Source organism: Dicentrarchus labrax, unplaced genomic scaffold, assembly GCF_905237075.1.
Source record: "Dicentrarchus labrax unplaced genomic scaffold, dlabrax2021, whole genome shotgun sequence".
Lineage (NCBI taxonomy): Eukaryota > Metazoa > Chordata > Actinopteri > Moronidae > Dicentrarchus > Dicentrarchus labrax.
The window spans coordinates 6845751-6873075 of record NW_026136721.1 but is presented as its reverse complement, the minus strand read 5'-3'; the positions used below and the strand labels follow the sequence as shown (position 1 = coordinate 6873075).

The 27325-nt window shown below is 40.2% G+C and overlaps 2 protein-coding genes and 1 long non-coding RNA gene across 5 annotated transcripts in view; all 3 read left to right on the top strand.

The window, feature by feature from the left end:
• Positions 1-551: 551 nt before the first annotated feature.
• On the top strand, positions 552-2315 carry LOC127355514 (uncharacterized). Of its 3 annotated transcripts, XR_007881770.1 has the most exons (5): positions 558-684; positions 1031-1465; positions 1565-1736; positions 1851-1891; positions 1974-2315. It is a non-coding gene; the product is annotated as an uncharacterized LOC127355514 (long non-coding RNA). The 3 variants fall into 3 exon arrangements; XR_007881769.1 differs by having other exon boundaries at positions 552-684; positions 985-1736; XR_007881768.1 differs by having other exon boundaries at positions 1031-1736.
• Positions 2316-2839: 524 nt separating this feature from the next.
• Positions 2840-7841, top strand: pold4 (DNA polymerase delta 4, accessory subunit). The gene is made up of 5 exons (XM_051386471.1): positions 2840-2954; positions 4315-4433; positions 4848-4931; positions 5380-5491; positions 7216-7841. Exons 2-5 carry the CDS (start codon positions 4325-4327, stop codon positions 7238-7240), a joined length of 330 nt encoding a protein of 109 aa, XP_051242431.1. The 5' UTR covers positions 2840-2954; positions 4315-4324; the 3' UTR covers positions 7241-7841.
• Positions 7842-8979: 1138 nt separating this feature from the next.
• Positions 8980-27325, top strand: part of si:dkey-28b4.8 (sarcoplasmic/endoplasmic reticulum calcium ATPase 2) — a 34147-nt gene continuing 15801 nt past the window's right edge. The window contains exons 1-8 of the mRNA XM_051386381.1: positions 8980-9472; positions 14882-15001; positions 15327-15344; positions 15469-15551; positions 16038-16142; positions 17358-17496; positions 25621-25787; positions 27115-27270. Coding sequence (XP_051242341.1) covers positions 14884-15001; positions 15327-15344; positions 15469-15551; positions 16038-16142; positions 17358-17496; positions 25621-25787; positions 27115-27270 — 786 coding nt within the window. The 5' untranslated portion in view covers positions 8980-9472; positions 14882-14883. The remainder of the gene's footprint in view (positions 9473-14881; positions 15002-15326; positions 15345-15468; positions 15552-16037; positions 16143-17357; positions 17497-25620; positions 25788-27114; positions 27271-27325) is intronic.

The following is a 27325-nucleotide window of genomic DNA, read 5'->3' as shown; positions in this document are numbered from 1 at the left end:
CAAAGATCACATCAGTACTCTTTTATCTGGACCCTGCGATCACTTTGTGGAAGCTAATGGGAATCCAGATTAAGAATCAAGTACAATGATTGTCTCCTTTCCGCTGTCTGATGGGTGGAAGTGGTGAAGAGTCCAGCCATCACTGCTGAGTCCAGCTCTCTGGATGGAGCCTAATGGAGCAAATAAATCTGTGAACAAAACTAAATGAAATAGTTATTAAAATCTATATTATTATTTAAGGTCTAAACTTTGAAGACCTGAACACAAGCTATATTCACAATTTAAGTCTATGCTAAACCGCCTTGTACTGCATTAGAAGAGGGTTAGGGTTAGGGTTAAGAGCTAATAAAATGAAAAGCTGCTAAAATATCAGGAAAACTCATCACTGATGAAATATTTACAGGAAGTAATCTGTTCAAAATTCATCCAAATTGCTTGTTTTACACAAATTTAGGAACCACTGCAGTAGCCTACTGCTGACCTGTAATATGCACAGAAAACGGCAGGCGGCAGCAAAGAAGCCCAATAGTATGGGGTCTACCGTAGAGACAGAAGAAGACAGCGTGGGCAGTATTGTTTTGGTCGCCTGGTGTTTGCTGCAGACAGACCTCCACTGTGGGGACGTTTAAATGTGGATTTCACCTGCGACGGAGACCAGTGAGTCAGCATATGTCCCGAGTAGCGGTGAGTTGCTGATTTTGTTTATCCACAGAAAGTAAATGCATGGTTTCTGGTGTTCTTCGTCAATATAGGTGCCGTAAAATAGGAACGTTATAGAAGTCATTAATGATACAAATTACCGAAGGTTACATGTCGGTTTGAAGCTAAGAGATAACGTCAAAGTTAACTTTCACCAGTGGCGGTTAGCGTCAACACCTTGAGTTGTCAGGGATTATTAACTGTTTAGTGCATAACATAAAGTAGCTGTTCGTATTTGTTTGTATGTAACGTTATAAAACATTTTGTAAACTCTCCTTGCATTAGCTGGGCATCGTCACAAAGTTGAAAAGGTGTCTTTCTGAACTCACAGACGGGATATGTGAGACAGCCAAGCTACCAACACGATGCAACACACCATGATGTTCTGCCAGAGGTCGACTAGCTGATTCGTGGTATCACCTGTTTGAGTGCACAAGTGGAATCAAAATGTGGCAGGACTACATGGCACATTTTTATTTTGTTATTTTCCACCTCTGTTGTATACTACAGTAAATAAACCAAACAAATAGTAACTGAGAAATAGCATGCTTCTGCATCAGTGCTTTTATTTTTGATACTTGAGTATATTTTGCTTCTAACATAACATACTAAATGACTTCAGTGTCTTGTTTTAGCCACTTTCACTTAAGTACGTTTTTGAATGCCGGACTTTAACCTGTAGTGCAGTATTTTCGTAGTCATTATTACTTCTTCTACATAAGTAAGGCCTCATTTACACTACCTGGTGCAAGTGGCCATTTTACCTGTAAGTAAAGACAATCTAAGTTTGCAGGCTGTATACATTAATTTGAATTGAAGTTCATGTACTATAATTCAAACATGATGCATTTTCTATCCTTTGTAGATGCATCATTCAGTCATTCCATGTGGTGGAAAGCCTGCAGTGGAACGCTGCACAACATGCTGCAGTCAGTTCCACTGCCCCCTTTGTCCCAAAGGCATGTTTAAACCAAGCCAACCAGCCAGACGTCAGCGGCATTTGGAGGTCCACATGAAAAATGCCATTGCATTTGAAGGTAATGCCATTGCATTTTAGATTAAAGATACACACGTGCACACACACACACACACACACAGACATGGAATATGAATATTACAACTGATCATTTTGCTTATCTATATGTTTTCAGGAAGAAGAGCAGCAGGCTGAGGTCTGCCACCACTGGAAGGGGTAAGCTTTTTCACAGTATCTATTGGTCAGATACTGTTGGTGCAGCAGCTATGGTACAGACATCTTTCTGTCTTTTCCATAGGACTCGGTTGAAGATCGCAGTCTTGCGATTGCAGACATGCAACAGAGTGGGTTGGGGCCAACAAACAACTGTTCTCTGCCAAAGTGGACCTGCCTGATGTTCTGTACATGGGGGAGGAGAACCAGGCTGAGGCTGCTCTGCAGTATGGGAGGGTGTGGAAAGATCAAGTGGATGACCATGAAAAGGAATCAGTCCTGGAGCCCTTCATATTCACATTTTACACACTGAGGACGTGGAAATTCTGTGAGGAAATAATGGACAAAAGAAATAATTTGGCCTATTGTGAATGTCACACAGATGAGTGAGTTTGTGTTCGAGAATAAATGGCTACAGAACATTTCATCATGTTGTGACTTGGTGTGTTTTTTATGTTTTTCTCATTGATCACTTAATAATTCACTGGGATTATACTGTAGATACCAAGAGTTAGGGTTGTATCTATTGGTACTTGGGTGTTCCAGCAGCACAAGAACATAATTAGCATAGTTAGAACCAAAAATAAAATTTATGGTGGTTAAGAATAAAAATACAGAATAATACAAAAGAAAAACAAATTGGAAAAAAATATATAGAAAAAGAGCAGTGCAATAAAGTCAAAGTTAAATGATAATGAAAAGGCAGTGAAGTACTGTATATACTGTATAGTACACAATAAAATGTATAGGCCTGTGACATCTTATGAGATGTTGGCTTATGAGTATGAGTAATAAAGAAAATGCTTCAATTGTCCAAATCAAAAGCTTTATTTTTTTCTTTGAATTAATACAGCTTATGGATGTAAATAAAAACGATATATACTATAGACAAGGAATTGATAGATTTGACGTCATATTGTTTACTAATGAATGCATTTGTGAGGAAAGCGATTCAACCGGAAGTGCATTCGCGATTTGCATTTCCTGTCCTGACAGTGGAGACTGCAGCCAGGACCTCTGGGACAGAGGAGGGCTGTGATAGAGCTTTTATTGTTAGAATAACGAGGTAAGTTCAATACACTGAAACATTCGGTTGAACGTTAAACTCTAACACATATACGATTGTTTTGTATCGATTAAATAGACATAATGTAGCTCTTCTGTCTGTTGTGAATCGATAAAGTCGTCTGAAATTAAACCAAGTAACGTTATTAATAGACTATTGTAAAATCGTAATAACTGCTTAATGAGCTTTAACCACCAACCGAACTCCAGCGGAAGAAGAAAGGAGTGGCACTGTTGTTGTTTTTGTATCGACTTTTAATATGAAAGTGCAATTTCCGGGCGAGAAGAAAATGTGTCATTTGAATTGTGTGTTATAAACTATTTATGACCAATTATATTCATGAACAAAGCTGTATCGACACTGGCACAAACAACTTTGTAACATTAAATGGGGGCTGTGCTTCCGGTTTCAAACCGGTTGTTTTATTTTGATAGTCAGAAGCAGACGTAAAGCCATTTTCTATCACCTAGGCCTAGGGCATCCATATATGAATGGAAACTATATGTATAATACATTGTTAAGCAAAGACTCTTGCACTTTGTGCTTATTGCAATTTAAATAAACATAATGTCAAACCTTCATAAAAACTTAAAAATTGGATTTTTAGCTCTAATCTGACTAATACTACACACCACCTTCAGATATAATGAATAAAACCTTTCTGGATTTTGTGTGACCCTTATTTCCAATTTAGACAAAATAACATTTTCATTGGAAATAAAATACACACTTAAGTTGAAGTTTGATATGATAATGGCACAGATTCTGCATAATGGCCAACAACTATACAGTAAATTACAGTACAATACTGTCTGAACACCCCCACTGTTCAGGACAGGAAGTGCAGACTTTCTTTTTTTGACTGCCTTTTAATTGGAGGGAGACCAGTGAGTCAGCATATGTCCCGAGTAGCGGTGAGTTGCTGATTTTGTTTATCCACAGAAAGTAAATGCATGGTTTCTGGTGTTCTTCGTCAATATAGGTGCCGTAAAATAGGAACGTTATAGAAGTCATTAATGATACAAATTACTGAATGTTACATGTCGGTTTGAAGCTAAGAGATAACGTCAAAGTTAACTTTCACCAGTGGCGGTTAGCGTCAACACCTTGAGTTCTCAGGGATTATTAACTTTTTAGTGCATAACAGATTCTGCATAATGGCCCACAACTATACGGTAAATAATAACACATTACTCTAATGTGTTCATTTGTGGAAAAACATAGCAGACACACATTGTTGCTCCAAGTAGGCTAGTATGTGTCTTAATACATAGACATAGGGGATTCTTTAACATCCTTTTCCTTCCATAGCATCCAGGCTGTATGATCAGTACCGTGTTTGTGTGTGTGTGTGTTCCAGATCAGTCACCATGACAACCAAGCGAGGACTGATAACAGAATCGTTCAAGGTGGTGAAGAAAGCAAGGAGGGGGGGCAAACGAGAGAAGAGGCCTACTCCTTCGCCTCCTCCACAGAAAGGTGAAGAGCAGCACAGTGTGTGTGTTTCTGCCTTGTATCTGATCTCCTGAAACAGGAGGTCATTTGTAACATCACTGAAATACAGATCTCAGTCAGCATGACAAGTTCTGAATAAGTCTAAAATCTGTTTTTCATGGTCATATGTTAATTGGTTTTAGCTTCAGTTCCAGGTTTTTAATGATACATACATGTGCTGTATGTGCCCTGTACACTTTAAGATGTCACAGTATATGAAAATTGCAATGCCCATATTACATAATAAATACAGCCCTGTTTACTTACTTTGGGAGTTGACTGAATGGTTGTCAAGTGGAGTTTGGTTGTAAAAACAAATGTGTTTTTAAACATGAAAAATAATTAAATTCAATTTAAAAATTTGACTTTACTTCTCTCTGAACCTTTTTCTTGGAGCAGAGGCTGACACTGGAACGGTCCGTGAGGAGGAGCTGCAGAAGCTCAGACAGTTTGATCTGGACTGGAGATTTGGGCCCTGCACAGGTAACACACAGTGTACTGTGTGTGGATTTGACATAAAAAAAGAGATGGGATAAAGTAGTGCCAATGTAAAGCTGAAATCTATAAAATTTGCACATTAAATGTCTATAAACTCTAGCTCTATGTTCTATATGTAGTTGAGTTGTGTACTTACATTATCCCAAATGTTTCTAACAATGTTCAAACTCATTTTATTCAGGTAACGCTGCGTTGTACATTTATATGACTGTAAAACGTTAATGCTCCATAAATCTGTGGGTGGTTTTTTTACAGTCTGTTGCCGCCACTGATGCAGTATTGTATTAGTTTCTTTCTGCATTACTTTTGGATTTGCTCTTTTTGGTGAAAAGGTAACATTGCAGTGACGCTGAATCATCTTTCATCACATCTCTCTCTCTCTCCCCTCTCTCTCTCTCTCTCTCTCTCTCTCTCTCTCTCTCTCTCTCTCCAGGTATCAGCAGGCTGCAGAGATGGGAGAGAGCAAAACTTCATGGTCTGAACCCACCTGAGGAGATCAGATACCTGCTGTCGCAGACACACACCGACCCTGAGTACAACCTGAGGTAACACACACACACACACACACACACACACACGCACACACACACATGCCCAGAGCAGTAGGGGTCTGTTGGAGTATTTGAAAATGCCACATTATGCTGCTCACTTTATGTTAACTGCTATACTCACTGTGTTAACACCCACACAAAAAACTGTCAGGAAACAGACATATTTCTAGCACCACTGTGGATACACAGCCACAAACTCAGGTTTCCCTAATTCAGCCTGATGATGGAAACCATCTACTAATCTACCTGCCGTGTAATATATCACTTCACTGCAGAAGGCTGACGATAGCCTGGTTCCTTACGACACTACTGCGCCCTCAAGCAAGAGCAGGAGAGTCACACTGATCATTGTTCTTATCATAAAGGTTACATTAGAGTATCATTTGTTAGTATGTCATTAAAGGCCAGGACACACCAACCCGACGGCCAACCGTCGGCAGAAAAGCAGTCGGACTGATCAGTCGGCTCCCGTCTCCCCGAGTCGGTCAAAAAAGTGCCTCCGAACACACCAAACCGACGCCGACTGGAGCGTACGTTCTGCGCGTGCGTGAGGCGTAATACGTCCCCATAACAGCAGGCGACGCTAATCTGTGTTGTCACCCAAAAAAAATGAAAACCGTAATTGACGGATCACTCTAGACCTAGTAAACACAGAGCACGCTGTCGTCAGTCATTGTTTTCATCAGAGTGTTGATAGTAGTCAAGAAGGATCGTTATTGTCATTACTCGCTGAACGGAAAATACGATGGCTAATAATAACAAGATACTGGCGTTTGAGTAGTATGTTTACCATCGTCACTTCTGGTTTTCTCATGCACTCACTGATTCGCTAGTCAAGGGCTAGCACTCCACCAATCAGATTGGTCATTGAGGCCAACAGCCACTGGCCGATGATACGTGTCGAATCGGCCAAAATGAACGCCAACGCCGACTAACGACGGCACGGGACACACCGAACCGACTCGAGTCACCGACCTCGCCTGACTGTCCGACAGCCAATAATCGGATTGGTGTGTCCAGGCCTTAACACAAATGCAACATGGAAAGTGATCAGCTACACTCTTGATAATGTGACGCAAGTGTCTCTTCAGAGGTTTTTCTTATTAATACAGGCAACAACACATGTATCACACAGGACAAAACAACTAAATTTAATTAAAAACTGAAACAAATACTAGGACAATTGGACAAAAGGTCAGGAGTACATAAAAAAAGATAAATTCAAATTAACAAATTCAAATAAAACAAAACACAAAGTTAATAAGATCTCTTTAATTAAAGAGTACAGATACATAGGAAACTAAAATATACATATGCCAAGCGTATTTCAAACTATATATAGTTGACTAAAAAATGTTTTTTCCCATTTCATGCTATTTTGTTCTAATTTGCAATGGTTAATGGGAATTATGTTTTCCAAAAGACATTGATTTTGCAGTGTATTTTTAAAGAAACTAATTTAAGAAATTAACAACTAATTTTGTTGTTGATTGAACTTTAAATATAAATATTTGACCTAAAATAATAGGTTTCTCCTTAACAGTTTAATAATACAACTTGGAAAATTGTTTGTGGCCTTTTATCAGTGTCTATCTTTGAGAACACACTTACACAGCGAGGTACAGACCAGTGTGAGATTCAATGCAAGAACATCAATCAACATTTTGTATAAGTAATATTCAAATATTTTCGTTTGTTGTGTTCTTTGTGTCTTTCAGCCTGTGGAGCGAATATCCTTTGTGAGGAAGACATTGTGAGGAAGAGAAAAGAGCGCAGACCCCCCCCTCCACCAGCAAAAGTTCATTTATATCACCCCAAATCACAAATGTGTCTTTGAGGAATTCACCTTCTATCCTTAAAGGTTATAAATACGAAATGTTCTTGCCACTGGGTGCCGCACTAGAGCACCAACATCTCAGACCAGAGCAAATGGGTCCTACGGCCCACCAGACTCTATTGAGAAACCAGCATTTTTATTTAACAGATACATTTGGTTGAAATATACCTTTCATTCACCGAGTTAGATGAAAAAATATTTGCGAAACGGGCTGCTTCAGCTGCCATATAATGTTAGTTAAGCATTGCTCACAGCCAGACCGGCTTTATCAACAAAGCATAACTAAGACAACACCATAGGCAAAAGTCAGGACACCATGACTCCAATATATCTTTACATAGCATATAATTGTTTCCTGCTATATTAATGTTTAATTATCTTGTGTATGTAACGTTTAAAGCCCGAAAAACAGCCACTTGAGTTTGTGTTTTGTGGTTTGTTGTACTACCTTGTCTTCTACACATGTAGTTTTTTTTTACATATTTAATTAAAACAAATCTACCAGAACACTGTCTTGTGGTGTGTAATGGAGGGAGGGGTTAGTGCCCTGTTGACGCTGTAAAAATTAAATGGTGAAGGAGAAATACATGACAAAAATATCAAGTTTATTTATATGGCACGTTTCATACAATAGGCATAGACTCAATGTGTCACATTCACATATTTTGTTCCCGTCTGGTAACTCTCATATGGTCTGCCCACTGACATACATTTGCCTCAGTCTTTTTATAACTGACCTAAGTTAACACAGTCTCTGTTTCACTCTCAACTCCATGATATCTGGGAGGGAGAATGAGTGAGTGAATGTGTTCTCTGTAATGCTATTGGGTGAAACACTGGGAAAAGATCCGCAATTCATAAAAGGCCTGGTAACCTGTGTTAGTGGTTCAAGTGATGTCAATAAATAAATAAATAAATAAATATGGTTATTGGAACAAATTCCCAATAGTGATAATACACATACATGTCCAGTACTTCTTTAAATATGTAGGTCTGTCTTTACATACAGTATACCCATTGAGAATGGAGTCGAAAATATAGTTTATTCACTTAAGTGAAAATATAGGACGCATCATGTTTTATACATATTATGAGTAGCTGTTGAAGTTTGTTTCACAAATACAATTTAGTTTTAGACACCAGGAGGGAAGCAGGGCTGTCCGTTTGACTTTAACCGTATTATCCCACCTCCACCGCTGTTCGATTGGTCTGCACTGTCATCAAACACTCAAAACTCAACGCTGATTTGTTTACATGTCGATCTGTTGTGCGACAGCAGGCGCACTACCCGCTGATTGGTCGAATGCTCGCTGAATATGGAGAGACGAGGAGATGGCGTTCAATGGGCAGGACTTTAAAAGATTGTACACTTTGATTCGTTAAGATGTTATGTCAGTCTGATTCCTGGGCCTCTCATTGGTCCATTGTTAGGTTTCTGCACTGGAAAATTCTGCTAATCACGTTCATTACGGGACAGCAGCGTCAAGCTAGGCGGAATTAGCCACGATAAAACAAGAAGCAAATAAAAGCCTTAAACCTGGTAATCTTGGAGGAACAGCTGTCAGTCACTTATTGGTTGCGCAATACTTAATGTTTTTTTTGTAAATACAGCGAAGCAACCATTGTCTTGCAATACACGCTTAGATTGTGTAAAGACGTTTAGCATTTCATAATGCGAAGCCTTTACTTTGAAAGTTGTGACCGGAAGTTGCATTTTGTGCTTGTTGAGCTTGATCTCATAGGATGCTGAAGGCTGCAGGCTCAATCTGACCCCGCAGTCACTCCTGAAGCCAGGATAAGGAGTAATAATACCGTACTGTCTGGATAAACTCGTCTTGAACCGTATTTAGAGAAACATTTGCCTTAAAAAAGCCTTAATTTTCTTTAACTGTTAACATATTTACGACTCGGGAATAAGATACTGTCTCAATGGAGATATCGTCCTGATGATTATCCACTCATGAGCGGCTGTCATACTATCACTGAGCTACATTTTAGCCTGTTTTTAAAAATATTTTTTTTTTGCTGCTTTTTTCCCGTTGCTGTGAGTAGTTGAACACATGGTGCTGTGATACACCCTGTCTTACTGAAACTGAAGGGATAGAAGACAGACGACACACGGGCATACAACCGCTCCGGTAAGCAACCTGTTCACCTCCGGAGGATTAACGTTAGAACATAACGCTAGCTGCTAGCTAGCTAACGTTAGTTATATCCACGAAGCGGTCGCTCTCTGCTAGCTTATGGCTCCGTTTTTTAGCTGCTGTTTGACATATGGCTTATCAGCGTATAACCAGTTCATTCTGCAGCCTTATCAAATAGCTGGCAAAGCTCGTCAGTCGTGCGCAACATGTCTCTGTATTTTCCGTTATGTCATCCATTATAAAGCAGGGTTGAGGTGAGGCTGCTCCTAACAGCGAGTAAGTATTCAACGCTGCCGAGCTACATATTTTACATCAAACGTTGAGCAAATGACCGGAAGTGTCATCATTGTTAGTGTTTCGTAGACCACCAGTTCATTAGCGTAATATCTGGCCCCTGTGCAGAATGCAGGGAGGGTCGCTTTAATGTATTTTGTAGATGCAGAAGTTGCAGTGATTTTCAGGCGGTCCTTCAGTTATCTGAAACACAGGCCTGTTCCTGGCAGTCTGATTTAGGGCCTTTACCAATCATCTTATGAGAAATTCTCTCTACTATGAAGCCCCCCTCCAGCCAGAACTCAGTGTTTCTTCTCATTCCTACAGTGTGCTGTGTGAATGCTGTCTGTGCAGAGTTTGACACTAGAAGGATGTTTTCACATTCATCTGCTGAAAGTGGAAAGTGTCTCTATGCTCAATGAAAATCAGATTTTAAGGGGCGGGGCCTACCAGCAGGATCTGTGACGTCAACTTGTACAGTGTGATGTAGAAACTTGAAGCCACAAGTGCACAAACGGTGGGCTCCTAACTGGGAGAAGCTGACTGCCATGACGCCAGTGGTCACAATTGTTACTGTTTAGAGACCCCTTAGCAGCAGCAATTACATATTGTAGGTTTAAGGATTTTTTTTTGTTAAACTTATTTTTTATTGAAATTTTCTTTCAACAATTACAGTGTCAGGTTTTACACACCCCACAAAGCAAATTATTCACATATCAGTGTCCTTATTGTCCAGTGGTGATGGTGGTGTTCTCTTGCTGTGTTCTATAATCTGTCCATTTTTCCCATTTTTCCTGGAATTGTGTCTCTTGCAATCATAGTTTATGTGTAATTTTTTCAATTACAAATATTTCCTCCACAGTGCTCACCCACTGCTCCACGGTCGGGGGTTCTGCTTTATACCATAACCTTGTTATTGCTTTTTTACTTGCAGAACTTTAACAAGGTACTCATCCTCTTTTTGTATTATATCGTGTGTCAAATTTCCCAAATAAAGTATCTTACAGGACTTGGGTATCTCGTATCCTATTTTTCTTAAACCCCGCCATACTTTATCCCAATATCCTATTATCTTTTGACAAGACCAAAAAATATGCATATGGGCTACATCCATGTGTCCACATTGTCTCCAGCATGGTTGCTGGTTACATACAGTTTCCTTTCTAATGTTTGGAGTTATAAAAAATCTGACCATATTTTTCCAGTTGAATTCTCTCCAGAGCTAGTGGCCGTGCACTGCGTTTTACAAATATTAAACTATTCCTCCTCAGTTATTTTCTCCTTCAACTCTTTTTCCCATTTTTATTTGATATAAAGAGAGGAAGTCTTCCTGCATGACAACAAACCTCTGTATAAGGTTGAGATTACTTAACATTTTTTTCCTTCATAGGCTTTCAAAAACACATCAATAACTTCATTGTCAGTGTCAGTTTTTATCGCCTTCTCATAATCAGGGTTTCCCGCAGCACACGCCTGCCGCCTTAACTACGTCGTCGTCAAAAAAAAAAAAATAGGCCGAGTGATATGAGCCATATGAGTGATATCTGCCGTGTTACTCTATCCTGTTTTCTCCCTTTCGTTCCAAACCGTGACCAATGCCAGTCTCCCTTCTCCGCAGAACGCATTCAAAAAATAATGAAAAACGTGCCATGAATCGGAAAATAATCAGTTTTTATAATCTTTAAATATGTGATATGCCTCCGAATCGTGTGTTGCGTCCGAACAGTGGCATCTGGTGGTTGTCATCGCGCTATCTATCATCGTTCGCCAAACATTCTACAACATTCTTTATCCGGGTAAAAAGAAAACATTTTTGGGTGAAGTCGTTCATCTGGCATTTGGATAGCCTGTCGCATCGAGGTAAGATAATTATTCTAAATGATCTAAATTCTATAAATACTTGAATAACCTGTAAACTGTTCGCTCGAAGTATCTGAAATTATTATGATAGGCGTAATGTTTTCTTATCAAGGCTAGTTGCGTTTACACGTGGTTGCCTTATAGCTATACGTTTGATGATTGCACGTGATTTTCTATCGCATTGTACACAGCCAAATGGACAGAAAAATGCAACCAAAAATTGCGGGCTTCTTCGTACGACGAAGCAGGCCTATCTCACCATCTGCACCCAGCAACACCCCTGCCTCGTTCCCCTTCCCAGATTAAATCGATTCGTCAAATTACCATTTATTCTGATCCTTGCCATTGGTTCCTGATATATTGACCTAATACAGTTTACAGATTCCTCATTAAATCCAAATTTTTCCAATACCTTATACAGAAATACCCAATTCACACTGTCAAAAGCCTTTTCCGCATCTATGCTTACCAAAATTACACTTTCTCCCTTCTTTTGTACCTTTTCAATGACATGCAGTGTCCTTCTTATGTTATCTTGTGTTTGCCTTTCTTTAATAAAGCCAGTCTGATCCTCATCAATCAGATCCTGCATAAATGTCTCTAACCTCTTGGCTATAATGGAGGTGTAGAGTTTATAATCTACATTTAAAATTAATATTGGTCTGTAATTACAACAATATTCTTTATCTTTACCTTGATGGAGATATTAGCCTCTTTCCATGAGGGAGGGATCCTGCCTTTCTTGAGACTATAGGTAAATGAGTCACATAATAGTGGGGTTAACTCTTCTTTAAATGTTTTATAAAAGGAGGCACCCAACCCATCAGCTCCTGGTGATTTCCCTGATTTTGCCCGACTAATTGCCTTTTCTATCTCTTCTACTGTTGTTTTTGAGGTCAACGTTGCATTCTGTTTTGTAACTATTGTTGGCAAATCTAATTGGTCTAGAAACTCCCTTAAGTCCTCTTCACCCACTGAGGTAGGCTGTGCTTATAATTTATTGTAATATTCCACAAATATTTTTTCTGTTTCTTCTGGTTCATATAGGATTGTATTGGTTGCAGGGTCTCTTATTTTATGTATATTATTTAATGCTTGCTGTTTCTTTATACGTCTAGAAATACTTTTAGTGGCCTCCCTCATAGTAAGTTTGTTTTATAAACCTAGCTTTCCTTTCCACCTCTTCCAACAGGATGATATCTACTTTTTTCTTCTTTTTCTTTAACCTGGTTAAGTATTACCGGATCTTTTGTCTGTTTATGTTGGTGTTCCAATTCTTTCAGTTTCTCAATTTGTATCTGATAAGTTTTTAATCTGGCTTTTTTAGCGTAAACTGTGTATGAAATCAGCCTCCCCCTTATTACAGCTTTTAGGGCATCCCATAAAATTGTTGGGTCTAATTTCCCATTATCGTTTTCCTCCCTGTATCTAATAGTATATAGTCCCGATCAACTGGATGGAGTTCTCTCCATACGTCTAATATGTCCATTTCTGACGTCACCATCTTCATATATCTATTAACTTGTTTTTTGCTTCTCTTCATACTTGTTGTGTCTAACCTGTAGTTTAATGCCACGTTGAAGTCACCGCCACATATCAATGTCCCTTCCGTTTCCAAATTTATAAGATCATTCTGCCCGCTGTATGTGCAGTTCAGTTCCCGCCGGTATCCCGAGCTCCCAGCGTAAGAGCCCGTCCACTAGCTCTGGCACAGATTTGTTGTCTTGCTCAGCCATGTTATAAATTCTCAGATTACATCGTCTTCCGTGTCCTTCCACTTTGGTCAACTTCTCTTGCAGTTTCGTTTGCTGTTGTAAGAGAGTAACAATGGCCTCTTTAGCATCCATGTTCCACTCTTCCAGCTCTGAAGTTCGAATCCTGTGTCTCAGTAATATCTTTTCGCTGCTGTTGTATTTCCGCAATGTTTTCTGCCATTTTGCGGTTCGTTTCCTCTGTGAAGCCAACAAACTCTCTCCTCACCTCTTCTTTAAATTCATCTTTGAATTTTGAGAGGTCCTCTTTCATTTCCCGTCATCGGCTAACTCGTCTTCAAACTCATCTTCTTGGTCTTTGGATGTCATTTTTTTCTTTAAGCTTCTCTGTTCTCGTCCCCCACTCGTTTCGTGTCAGTGTAGAAATTGTATTTTCAGTCCTTTCATAGTTTTGGGGGGGGCTATTGTTTAATCGACTCAGGAGCTCCGCTCTACTCTGCCATCTCACTCTGTGCCCCTGGAAGTCCTCAGGTTTAAGGATTTTAATGTGGAAATTATACTTATATCAGACTCACGTTCTTACGACATCTATACAAATAGTCTGCTTGGATCAATAACATACCTGGAGGGGCTCTTTAAACAGGAACAACAGGTAGGTAGGTCTGATTTATCACTAGGCAAGAGGTCCTTAAATTTGCACACTAGTGAATGGAGCTTGGCATTAGGTGAGAAAGTCTGAGGCCGAGTAACCTTTCAGCAAACCATGGCCTAAAAAAACAGAAATAAATCTTTTTTCCAATTTGATGCAACATGAGATGTTTTTTTCAGAGCCAGCTCACCCCCTGTCTCTGGGGCCTGTTTGTCTCCGTGGGTTCCAGTTAGTGTGGTTGCCTGGCTATACAGTACATTTGACTCCCCAGCCAACTAATGCTGCAAGAGTGTGTAATTTTTATTGCAGGCGCCAAGAAACACAAGTCAAGGAGCAGGCTATCTTTCAAGTGTGGAAAATACTGAAACACAGCCTTTTTATTGGAAATCAAATCTGTTCCAGTCAGCGTGCCCTATCTCTGATGTGTTACACAGGACTAATAAGAACTTAAGTCTGAGGAAAACACTGAGTGTTCAGACATATTTTAAACTTCTTTTACGATTATCTTCATTATTGATTAATCTGTGGATCATTATTTTGATGAATCGATTAGTTGTTTGGTCCATAAAGTGTCAGAAAATGGTGATAAATGTTCAGTGTTTCCCAACGGCCAAGGCCAACAAAGGTCTCAACTCCTCAATATGATCTTGTACTTAGTGACTAGTCAAACAAAAAAAATTAAAAAAAAAAAAAAAAATTTGTTGTTTTTTCCTTCACCAAAAAATATCAGCAGCAGCCTTATTAAAGCCATATGAGCTTCCTGTAGTAAAAAGAACTTTTTCTTCCAACTTTAGAACTGCCTCTGTAAGTTAGTAAAATGGGGCTTTGAAGAGTGACTGTGATGTTTTTGTGCTGAGGAAGCTTACTGCTTATACTGATATTGTCTTCTCTCTCCTCCTCCCTCCGTAGTGATGGATAATGCTCACACTAAGACGGTGGAGGAGGTTTTGGGCTTCTTCGGCGTAAATGAGTCTACAGGTCTGAGCTGTGAGCAGCTGAAGAAGAACAGGGAGAGATGGGGACCCAACGGTACAAGTGGAAATAGTTTTTTGTTTTGTTAAAATACGTTTTTAAGCAAATTATCAGATCCGATAGTCAGCATTATCTCAGCATTTTTAGCTGTATTGTCATTTTTTTATTAATACGATTGTCGGTAAAATAAATTAAAATTTCTCTCTGTCTGTAGACACCACTCTGTTAAAACTCACATGCACCAAGTGCTTGGGGAAGTAGAAATAACTGAACCCAGCTCTGCATTGTAATTTATGAAAGTACCGTTAGTGATGATAATTGTGTTTCTTTTTCTCCATCCGCTCTCCTTTCTATCGACCTTTAACCCTTTCTTTACTCACAGAGTTGCCAGCTGAAGAAGGTGAGCTTTCTTATTATATCCTATCCTGTTTCCCTATTTCTTTCATCATCATTACCTTAGTCTGTCTCTGTTTGTTTCTTTATTTATTTGACTGCTCATTGTGTTCCTCTGTGTCCCCGTGCAGGGAAGTCACTCTGGGAGCTGGTTCTGGAGCAGTTTGAGGATCTGCTGGTTCGAATCTTGCTGCTGGCTGCATGCATCTCCTTTGTAAGGAAACACACAACCACAAGCAAACACATACACACTGACTTATACGAGGAATCACAATCATTTCTACAAAAAGAAACACGTCTGTGTATCGTGTTGCAGAGATATCTACTGAAGTTAGTTTGCTAGCCACTTAATACCATTTTGTACCTCAGTATTCAGATAGTATCACTCATCCACCCTGGCCTCTGGCGTGAAAACCTCTTCCTCCCAGCAGTCCAAAGCACCTGTGCTAAAGTGGTTAATGCAGAGTCAGCTAATAGGACCGCTGCTAACTGTATGGCTAACTGAACTAGCTAGCTAACGGCAGCAGTTAGCGGCTACTCCGGTGAAATGCTGCCCCCTATTTGTTTGGAACATGAATTCAACAGGTGGCCAATACATTACAATTTTTACACATTGCACCTTTAACCCTGCAGTGTACACACACAAACCAAATGAGAACCACACTGAACGCAAATCTTCACCTTTCTCTCTGTCTCATAGACCCTGGCTTGGTTCGAAGAAGGAGAGGGGACAATCACAGCCTTTGTTGAACCCTTCGTCATCCTCCTCATCCTCATTGCCAATGCTATTGTAGGAGTATGGCAGGTAAACAGCATGTGCAGGTTTTGTGAATAGTGGATCATATCAACATAGCAAGGCAATTTCCAATTTCATTCAGTTCCCACTTCATGAAGGTTAATACGTTCTGTTTTTGTCGAAACATTTTTAGAGCGTTGTTTAAGACTTAACTGTATGATCATTTTGGAGGCTGCAGTTTAAGGTGCTGTAGAACTGTATACTGGCAGCTGTTTTTGACAGCATGCCTCACTAATAGTGCCTTAGTAGAAGTCCCCTAATTTTTTTCAGAGACACTGTAAGACAACAGTATGGTTCGTCTTCGGGTATTTGTTTACTTATTGTCTGGCGTTTCCTGTTGCCCTAGTTTGGGGTTTAGACAAAAGCTGTATTCGAAACCGTGTATTACATACTACAGACAAAAGCAGTACGTAGTACATACTGCATACTGCTTTTCAGTATGGGAAATGTTAAATGAATATATATATATATATATATTGTCTCTCTGTCTCTCTCTCTCTCTCTCTCTCTCTCACCCACCCCAACTGGTCGAGACAGATGACCACCCACCTAGAGCCGAAGGATCTGTCCTAGGTTTCTGCCTTTTAACAGGCAGTTTTTCCTTGCCCTTGTCGCCAAGGTCTTGCTCATGGTGGTACTGTTGGGTCTCTGTAAATAATGTTATAAAGAGTTCGGTCTAGACCTGCTCTATTTGAAAAGTGTCCTGAGATAACTTCTGTTATGAATTGGCACTATACAAATAAAACTGAATTGAATTGAATATATTTTGCAGTATGTTAGGAACACTGATAGTGATAATCAAACAGAAGATATTGGTTTAAGTATGTAGCTTTTCTGTACTCTTCAAATTTGAAGTTGTCCTCTGCTTTCAGGAATACTTGACACACTATTTCTTTACCATTCCACCTTTTGAAGTGCATTCTGACTTCTGGGGTTAACCTACTTCAACAATGCTAGAATTAGGCCGAGTATATATTTAAAATACTAATCTTTCTCAAGCAGAGAAAATGGATTGGTCAGAGAGATTATCTGAATATCTCAAACAGACCTGCCTGGCTTAGCAAGACCTCATGTTCTATAACACCTGTTACTTTCTGTCTCCCCTTTCCTGCTGTCACATGAGGGAAACCACGCTGGAGAGCGATTTGTCTATCAACAGTTGTAACTTCCACTTCAATAATTGAAAGAAACTCATAGGAACTTTGTGCATTGTTGTGACTCCAGGAGCGTAATGCAGAGAACGCCATTGAGGCTCTGAAGGAGTACGAACCAGAGATGGGTAAGGTGTACAGACAGGACAAGAAGAGCGTCCAGAGAGTCAGAGCCCGAGACATTGTTCCTGGAGACATTGTGGAAGTCGCTGGTAAGTAGACAAGTTGCTGTTAATAATAATACACTCTGTAGGCCTTAAAGGTATCTTTCAAAAGTTGGTTTCCTCCTTCAAAAAGGCAAGTGGATTTATATCTCCAATGGTAAATGGACCTGTACTTGTATAGTGCCTTTCTAGTCTTCCAACCACTCAAAGCACTTTTACATTACATGGCACATTCACCCTTTTACACACATCATCAAACAGAAACTAACTCATTCATACACCAATGCACGGCATCGGGAGCAATTCGGGGTTCAGTATCTTGCTCAAGGATACTTCGACATGCGGCACCAGGAGCCGAGGATCGAACCAACAACCTTCCGATTAGGGGACGACCCGCTCTGCCTCTGCACCACAGCTGCCCTGATTGGGGGAGTTTTCCAGTGGGGACATTTCTCAGTGGGAAAACAGCCATGGAAAATTATAAAACTAGCCCTGCTGCACTGTAAGTCAGCCATATATCAGTCAAACTGGGCATTTTGAATGTGAAAATTTCAGCATACAGAATTCCACACTGAAATTTCACTAGTCGTAAAGTTGTAAAACCGCCTGTCTTCACTAAACTAGGGTGGGCAATCTGACAATTTTAGATCAAGATTTAGAGTAGAATAGACGATAAAGCAGGGTAGGCGTGGCTACCCTGTGATTAACGAGTGACGTCACTACACTGACGGCACTGCACAAACCAAAGTCACAATCACATCTGATTTATAAAAGATGCAATTTAGTGGAGAATACCTATTGTTACTATTTTATTAATTTTATGTTTTTGGCTTCAAACTAAACTGAGGTTTTAATTTAACTATTTTGAAATTAGTGTAATACCTTTTTAATATAATAATAATAATATTGTGTTTTAATGGTGCAAATGGACAAATTCATAGGCTATTTCAAGTCTGGCTGTAGTCTACAGGGGATTTCAAAATTGAGATAAAAGACTGCAATTTAGATCATAGATCTGATTGTGATGAAATAAATCATGATATAATTTGCATACAGGCAATCAATATATTACCACGTTATTCATGCACTTGCAACATACTGTGGGCCTCCTTAAAGCTTCACAACTTGTTGATGAACAAAATAGTCAAATAATTCAATACAACACAAACTACAACCTCCATAAACAAAAGCTGAGCATGGTGAGTTTCATTAGGGCTTTCCCACAGCATGGTACGGCTCAGCTTGGCTCGACTTTTGGATATTACCTGTTACCTGGCGCTTGTTTTGGTGTCACCTTGGTCGAGGTTTCAAGGGAGCTTAGCCAGTACTATCAGGCACAAACCCATCAATAGAAACAATGGCAACGCTTTTATTCACTCAAAAATGGCAGCCTGCAAAACCATACCATCGTCAGTTGATGAAGTGCAGACGTATGAAGAACACCACCCCTTCATATCCTCTGTTATAAGAGCAGCTCCTCTTTGTGTGTGTAACCAGTGTGTGGTTGAGCAGGATAGAGAGGAGCAAAGAGTGGTGGTGAAAAGAGCAGTGAAGTTGTCAATCTGGCACTAAATGTACACTGGACGTTATAGTTACAAAGGCTGCAGCTTCTCAAGACCAAAGTAAAGCTCCCTTGTGTTGCTGGGATGGCGTCACTATGACGATTTGCTCTACCTACGTTGAGGGGTTACTATCTGCAGTGAAAAACAAAGCAGTGTAGAGTAGAGCTGTACCAAGGGTTATTATTTTATATTTTAGAAGGTTTTTTAAAGCTGCTTGATATTGTTTTGGCCAGTAGAAGGCAGAGGAAATCTAAAACAATGTTTTAGTTGCCATGTTATTGCCTTTATAAAGTTGTAAAAGCAAACAAAAGCCTATTTGCACAACCTGCAGATGTGAGGTATTATTAGCATTCAGTTGGAGCTGTCTTAGGGGCTTTTCAGATGTTGCGTCCTTTGCACATGCAAATACATTATTATGAATGGAGACACACCACAAGTGTGCTCAAAGCCGAAAGAGCTGTTTTTTCAGTGCGTCAACAGCAGACCAAGATAAATAAAATAAAAAAATCTTGACTTTTTAGAACACAGCAGCTCCACACAAATCGAGCCTTAAAGTAAAAAATACTTACTTTTTTAAATATTTTTCTATATATATATATATTTTTTATATTTTTATTGGAAAAATACAATACAATACTTCCAATCACAGAGATACAATTTACCTCTTTTTTAAAAAATTTTTTAACATATATGCATATGTACACGGTCACATATACACACATACACAGGGGCGGCTGTGGCTCAGAGGCAGAGCGGGTCGTTCCTTTATCGGAAGTTTGTGCCGCCTCCTGGTGCCACATGTCGAAGTATCCTTGAGCAAGATACTGAACCCCAAATTGCTCCCGATGCCGTGCATTAGTGTATGAATGTTAGTTTCTGTTCGATGGACTTTGCCCTCACTGAGTGAATGTGTGTGAAAGGGTGAAAGGGTCTCGTCTCGCAGGTTCTCATGGATCCTGGTGGAGCCTCCTGCCATGGTCCTGCTTGACTGCCATTGCCAATACTGTTGTTGCTGTGCACCTGTCTGTCTCTCTCTCTCTCTCTCTCTCTCTCTCTCTCTCTCTCTCTCTCTCTCTCTCTCTCTCTCTCTCTCTCACCCCAACTGGTCGAGACAGACGACCACCCACCTAGAGCCGGAGGATCTGTCCTAGGTTTCTGCCTTTTAACAGGCAGTTTTTCCTTGCCCTTGTCGCCAAGTGCTTGCTCATGGTGGAACTGTTTGGTCTCTGTAAATAATGTTAAAGAGTTCGGTCTAGACCTGCTCTATTTGAAAAGTGTCCTGAGATAACTTCTGTTATGAATTGGCGCTATACAAATAAAATTGAATTGAATTGAATTGAATTGAATGGTCGGAAGACTAGAAAAGCACTATACAAGTACAGGACCATTTACCATTTACCATGGCGGCTACAGCAGCAGTGGTACAGGTGTCAGGACCCTCCGGTACTCCCACTATCCTAAAGTTGTTACGCCGTGATCTGGACTCCAAGTCTTCACATTTATTTTCCAGCTTGGCTACGTTAGCTGTGAGGCACTCGATAGTAGTTTTCATCTCGGCGATGTAATCTCTCCGACCGTACCGTTTAGCTTGGACATGGTAGCATCGGTAGCAGCTTTATCATTTGCCAGCTGTGACTTCACCGCTTGCAGGTCGAGCCTGATAGTAGACAAAGCATCCCCGAGAGTATCCTGGAGTTCCTTTTTGAAAATATCAGCAATATCTTTCCTCAGCGAGGCCAGCAACTCGAGCTTGAGGGCAGCGATGTCAAGGTTAGCGTGCGTCGAGGCGACCTCTGCAGGAGCGGATGGCTCACTCGAGGATGTGATCGCGGTTTGTGGACCAGGCCGCAGTTGTGTCTGAATAGTATTGCAAGTTTTAGAGTTCTCTCCAGCCATTTTACGCAGTCCAGAGTTAAACTTCCCGACAAAAAGTACTGCGGAGTAAGACAATACTAAATATGTGACGAAAAAGCGCCCCCGCTTGTATACTTACTTTTAACTACGCATTTGCATGATGACTGCCTGAAAGGGTTATGCGATCGGGCGCATATATTGGTTTTATATATCGATTGGAGTCTATTGCCATTGCCTATTTTGCTAATTTAATGGCCTGCCTCTGAAGAACAAGAGCTGCTGCTCAGAGATGGACTTTCATTCAGCTGCGAATTGGAAAAACTGCTGTAGAGCCAGAGTATTTTCACATTTAACTCGGTAAATTAAGGGACGATGGGAAACACTGTACCAAGGTGAGTTCCGGGACCAGGACGATTCAGTTTTTTAAACGGCAGGTGAGCAGTGTGCAGAAAAAGGATACTGGGTTTATTACGTAATCCATCTATCCATTTTATGCTGCTTACCCGCCCCCAGGTTGCAATAACGCTACATGGCTGGAAAGTTATAAATATAGTGGTTTAATAAAGAATACTAGGCCAAATCGTTCCTTCTGGTTATACATTGTACTTCAATATTATGGATGGTATGATTGTGAAACAGGTATTAAATTAATCCTTAAAGTCTTAAATGTAGCTTTAAGAAATCCTGTCAGTAGTATTCAAAAAAGGTAAGGCTGTAAAATAAATAAATAAAATAAATGAAATGTGTACAGGCGTCAGACATTAACAGTGTCTGTAGTACTGCAGTGAGCTTGGGAAGACCTTCAAGCTCAGTGCATTTCCACTGCATGGCTGTTTAGACATGGTTGAAATAACACTGTGGCATCTTTGTTTAGTCATTCCTGGCAAACATCTTAATCTGCATGCCTGCCGCTACGTTTCTGCCCTCTCCTCTGGCTGTTATCGTCATGGAAACCTAGTAAGAGGTCTTCATAGAAAATATTTGATTGGAGTGCATCTCAAAGCTGCAATTTCAAAAGGGGTATAGATTCATGAAAGCCAAAATAGAATAGCAGGGGTCTGAAGCCATTATTTCTACCAGACTAGAACAGTATGTTAATGATATTTGTGTTTAAGTTGATGGCATTGTGTATAAACCATTTTCATCCACTCAGTGTTTTTTGAGTGCCACCCAATGTTCTCAAGTGTTTTAGAGTGGTAGAGTGCATTCAGAGCTTTAACGTGGTTTTGACTGTCAGCGTTCAGTCCTCTGGCTTTGTTGTGAGGTTGTGAAATTTGTATTCGAACAAATTGTATATAATTTCAAATTTGTCCCATTTTTGGAAAAAGTTGCAAATTTGAAATGCATTATACGATCCTCTGGCAAGGGGTCTGCTAAAGCTGAGTGTGAAGTTGCTCAGCTTGTCTGTGGTGCCTCCGCTGCCTCACTTGGGTGGCAAGCTAATGTTACTCTGTAGCTGCTTTGTACAAAGGCAATAGAAGCACACTCAGATGCTTTTGTGTCGTGATTGTCTGCTCAGGACGGCTGTGCTCATCTCTAGTGTCCTCCATTTTTGTCGTAACAATTACAATTACAACATTACTGACAAGCGAATAGTGAACCCTCTGCTGGATCAAAAGAAAAACTACTTCACACTGTCCTTTGCACTTACTGTAAGTTTTAAATTCTGTCAGGTCAGTACACTTTAAATAAGCTATAGAGGCAGGCTGTGTTTATTTCTGCTGTAAAGTTGGGCATTACGGGGCCTTAAGGAGACTAAGTTACTGCTGGAGCCAGCCTCAAGTGGCCGTTTGAGGAACTGCAGTTCTGTTACTTTTGTGTTGGCTTCATTTGCCAGCCACCGAGGTTGCCATTTGGGTCAAACTAATTTTTGAATTTATAATAATAAGTGACCACCCTAGTGACCAATCAGAGGATATGGAAAATCTAACCTGGTCAAAACAGTGTTGCTTTTATCATCTCTGCTGGTGCTTTTCTCTTGTTCACTGCAGTTGGAAAGATGTGATCAGATGGGGCCTCATCCTAGTGGTCCACCGGCTTCTGGAACATTTAACAGCTGAAAGGATTCATGTGAAAGATGCTTTGTTTTAAGTAAACACGACAAGGTCGTTTGTATCCGCAGATAAAATCGGTCCAGCTGGGTCGTATGAACACTGTCAGCTGTAGTAACAGCCTACACGCACACGCACACGCACACACACACACACGATCTTGACCCAGTAAGAAAAACTGTTGAATCCTCCTGATACCCACTGCTATTTCAGGCTGCTCAGAGGAAACAGGGTTAGGAGTGTGTGTTTCTTTGTGTGTGTTAGTGATCCAGTGCCCTTCTGTCTGTAGTAAAAGTATTGGACCTCAAGAGCATGGGAACTTGGTGACACCAATCAGAGCTAGAACAACAGAAATGAGCTAGAGGCTGTGTTTAATGTGCCTCACTGTAAAAGTCTCTCTCCAACATTTTTGGCATAATGGAGGGGCCAATGTGACTTTTTGTACATTTTGTTAAATGAAGCTGCCAGTAGTTTGTGTTTTTGGCCAATATAATGTAGCTCTGGTTCCACACCTCTAAATTGCTTCCCACATCACTGATTTTCAAATCCAAATTCAAATAGATCCAATCCAGTGTTGTGCTTATTGGTGGCTTTTTAAGATCTCTCCACTAAGACTGTTTTGCAGTTGCAGATTGAACTCCCTCGCTTCACCCTCCTCTTCCAAATGCAAAGGTGAAACTACGTTGACTGTGAAACACGTGAAAAACATGAATGCCCCTTTCTAGAGCTAGTGTTTGGTTTCTTCCTTCAGGGCTACTGTAGAAACATGGCAGTTCAACATGGAAGGCGACTTACGTCTGTAGATAAAACGACTCATGCTAGGGTAGCGAAAACACAACAATTCCTACGTTCATGTGATACATATGTTTACATTAATGAAAACATACCTATGAATATTATATTCTATTTCTGCCAATAGATCCCCCTAAATGTTACACAAAGGAGCTTTTAACTAGTCAATGTAATGATGGAAGAAAGCAAAAGGTTGGTATGTCAGTGCAGCCTCTCTTTCTTAATTTCCCTCTCTTGGTCTCTCTGACTCACTCACATATATAAACACTTGTAAACAGTTTATGAATGGCTGTGCTCTTCCAAAAAAAAGAATGTTAACCTTTCATGTGTAGCAATCTGTCCTTATTTGCATGAAGCAGGCATGTTTGCTAATGTCACAAACACATGATTTCCTTGTGGGGAAACAAGACAAACGCTCTTTGAGCGATTATTAACCTCACCAAAGTCACTCAAAAGAGTTCAGATTCAGTTTGAAAGAGACTCAAATCAGAATCAGAAATACTTTATTGATCCCAGGAGGGAAATTGTTAACAATGTTAAGGCAGCATGCAGTCGGCACATGCGCACTGTGTAAGTGTTACTAACGTTTATGCTGCCCTATGGGATTTTTGATCAATAGTGGAGTAATACAGAAGTGTATTGGTGAGTCTTATGTTAGTAATTGTGCTAGTGATAGTAAAGCATTTAACTAGCTTGCACACAAGCCAACAGGTAATGCGACAGTTGACAGGTAGCACTGGGCCACCAAAGGTCAGCTGATGTAAACATCAGTTTTACGTTGCAGGCTTCAAAATGTTCCAAGCCGAAAACTCTACAGGGTACATTTCATTTATGATGAGGTAATTTGGCCTTTTAGTGGTCCCTGGTCGGTCCCTGTCGCCATGACGCTCAGACTGCAATAGAAACGTGACAGTTTAATGGAGTTTCATAAAAGTAAAATAACTTCATCGATCAGAGGCTTATGACTTTTATTTTACTGTATTTTTGTTTTATAGCTGAAGTTTATTGTTGGAGCAGCTGATTAGAGCCCAGCCCAGAAAAGAAAGTCTTACTGTCATAGCCTTGATTTTAATGGCGTTTGATGACTATATTTTAAACATGTATAAGGTTCTACGAGATCTCTTGAACAGATTTTTAGGCAAAAGCATTTAAGAAGGGAACTTTTTTACCCATATTGCAGTGTAGGTTTCCACAGCCAAATATAATGGAACTATCATACCAAAAAGCCAAAATCTACAGTAAATGCTTTTCATGACCACGGGTATAATCATGAAATCTGGGAAACAGGAAAACTTGAAATCCTGAGTCTACAATAAAATGTGACGGGCACTATTGGGTGTCGTGAGCAGGTCAGTTATTGGTAGACGTCTGAACCCTCAGCCATCAATGCATCCAGATGGAACAACTACATGTCCTGCAAGGAGGATTTTGTAGCTTTTAGTTCAGATCTAGGACAAACCGCACTAGTCAATAGTGTAATTTTAGCTGTTTTTGGCAAACAGCAGATCTAGGTAACAAGGCCACACTGCTGTTTGCTAGGAAGCTGCTGCACACAGAGGAGCAGGTTTACAACTTTGACAGGAAGGATAGAAGTGAAGTGCTTTGCTTGCTTAAGCCGCAGTGTCTGTGAGGTTGCATCTCCAAACAGGCCAATTCACACACAAGCCTAGACTCTGTTCTCAGAAGATTGGAGGTGAAAGTGTATGGAATCAGATGGGTCTGGATGAATCTGTGCAGAAGGATTCACAAATCTAGTTTGTGATTTGTGTTTAAATGCACACAAAAATATTGGTTGTATGATTGTATATCAGTGTAAAATAATCATAGAAAATTCACAAATGCCTAGTAAGTATTGGATCAATCTAAGGTTTCTCACTATTCTTGGCTTATATTTGAATTTTTTTTTGTCTCAGTTGGTGATAAGGTCCCAGCGGACATCAGGCTGACGTCCATCCGTTCCACCACTCTGAGGGTGGACCAGTCCATTCTGACGGGGGAGTCTGTGTCAGTGCTCAAACACACAGACCCTGTACCAGATCCCCGAGCTGTCAACCAGGACAAGAAGAACATGCTCTTCTCTGTAAGTGTTTTGGAATTCCTTTTCTTATAAATACACCTTTTCCTAATTCACATACAAAAACCATAAAACACACCACTAGGAAAAAGACTGAGATGAATGGGACTATAAAGTGTTTCAGTAAACTAACTTGAAGGATACAGTTGGCAATATTCTATATTTATGTTATTGTCATATCTGTGAGCCACACTGTTGCACTGGATGACAAGTTCATTTCTACTATGAACACACTCACTGTAGTTTATTTTGACTCAGCCCCACACACACCGTCCTGCTTCCACAAATACTCACTAGAGAACCAAATGTGGATTAATCCACCGCTGGAAATAGTCCCAAACAAATGCACCACATGATGGTTAAAAGATAAAAGTGACATATATACACACGTCACATCTTAAGTTAGCTAAAGTTAGCAGAACATGTAAGAGATGTGAGCTTTAAGTATATGTGCCTTTTATCTAGCACACAGCACAGCAAGTACATGAAAGGAGGAAGTTAACCAATGCTTGCTTAACTGTTATTGGAGCACAGAGCAAAAAGAGGCAGGACTTAAAGCCAGTACTATCCTTTAAGTGATGGAACAAATATGTTTACCTTACATCTCTACCTCAGTAATTATTTTAATTTAATATATTGCTTAATTACTTAGGCAGCAGCCAATGAACACCTAAAACCCGAGCTCTGGAGCTCTAAGAGAAAAGACTTGCAGTGGCATAGAGCATTTATCTGCTCAGAGCTACACGTAGAGCTGCATTTAGGTGGATAAAACACAAGATGCATCGTCTTACTTACCAGCATTATGTTTTTATGCACAAAAATGTTGGAATGGTCTGATGACATACACCATTTCCACATCTACTGCAAGATTTGTCGAATATGATGAGATAAGATATCAACAAAAAGTCTGAAAGAAAATAGAAAATAGTTGCTGTAAATGACAAGAATATCTCTATAAATAAATAGACTCTACAAAGAAGCAACAGTGTGTGAGAGGGAAGATGAGCATTATTTGAAAAGCAGCCATGGGTGAGGTGTGTGTCGTATTATCTCTGTCAGGCCTCAAAGGCTGCTGAGTCACCAGGTGGTCTGTGGTCAAAGAACAACAGCTATTGATGTTTTATTTAGCACCATCACTCTGACAGACTACAGACCACAGGTTGTCTTTGTTGGCGTGGTGATCTGAGTACTGCCGACTTTAGAACCTGCTATTAAAGTACACTCAAATATTAGATTCCGCTTTGACTGCTGCATGTTAGAGAACACACAATCTGACAGTTTGAGGTAGACAGTTCGACAGTTGAGTTATTACCCTTTGTGACCTTTGCCCAAGGGTACCAACATTGCAGCTGGACGAGCCATCGGGGTTGTCGTGGCAACAGGCGTGCAAACAGAGATTGGGAAAATCCGAGATGAGATGGCCTCCACCGACCCGGAAAGGACCCCACTACAGCAGAAACTAGACCAGTTTGGAGAACAGCTGTCTAAGGCAAGGACCACCTGTGTTTTTCTGTGTATTTTAGTGCTTTGGGTCATTTTGGACT

Bases quoted from the DNA above. Each gene is read 5' to 3' on its own strand.
- pold4 (XM_051386471.1), top strand. From the start codon at position 4,325: ATGACAACCAAGCGAGGACTGATAACAGAATCGTTCAAGGTGGTGAAG. The intron at 4,434-4,847 runs GTGAAGAGCAGC...TTCTTGGAGCAG, and splicing joins TTCGCCTCCTCCACAGAAAG to AGGCTGACACTGGAACGGTC. The intron at 5,492-7,215 runs GTAACACACACA...TGTGTCTTTCAG, and splicing joins GACCCTGAGTACAACCTGAG to CCTGTGGAGCGAATATCCTT.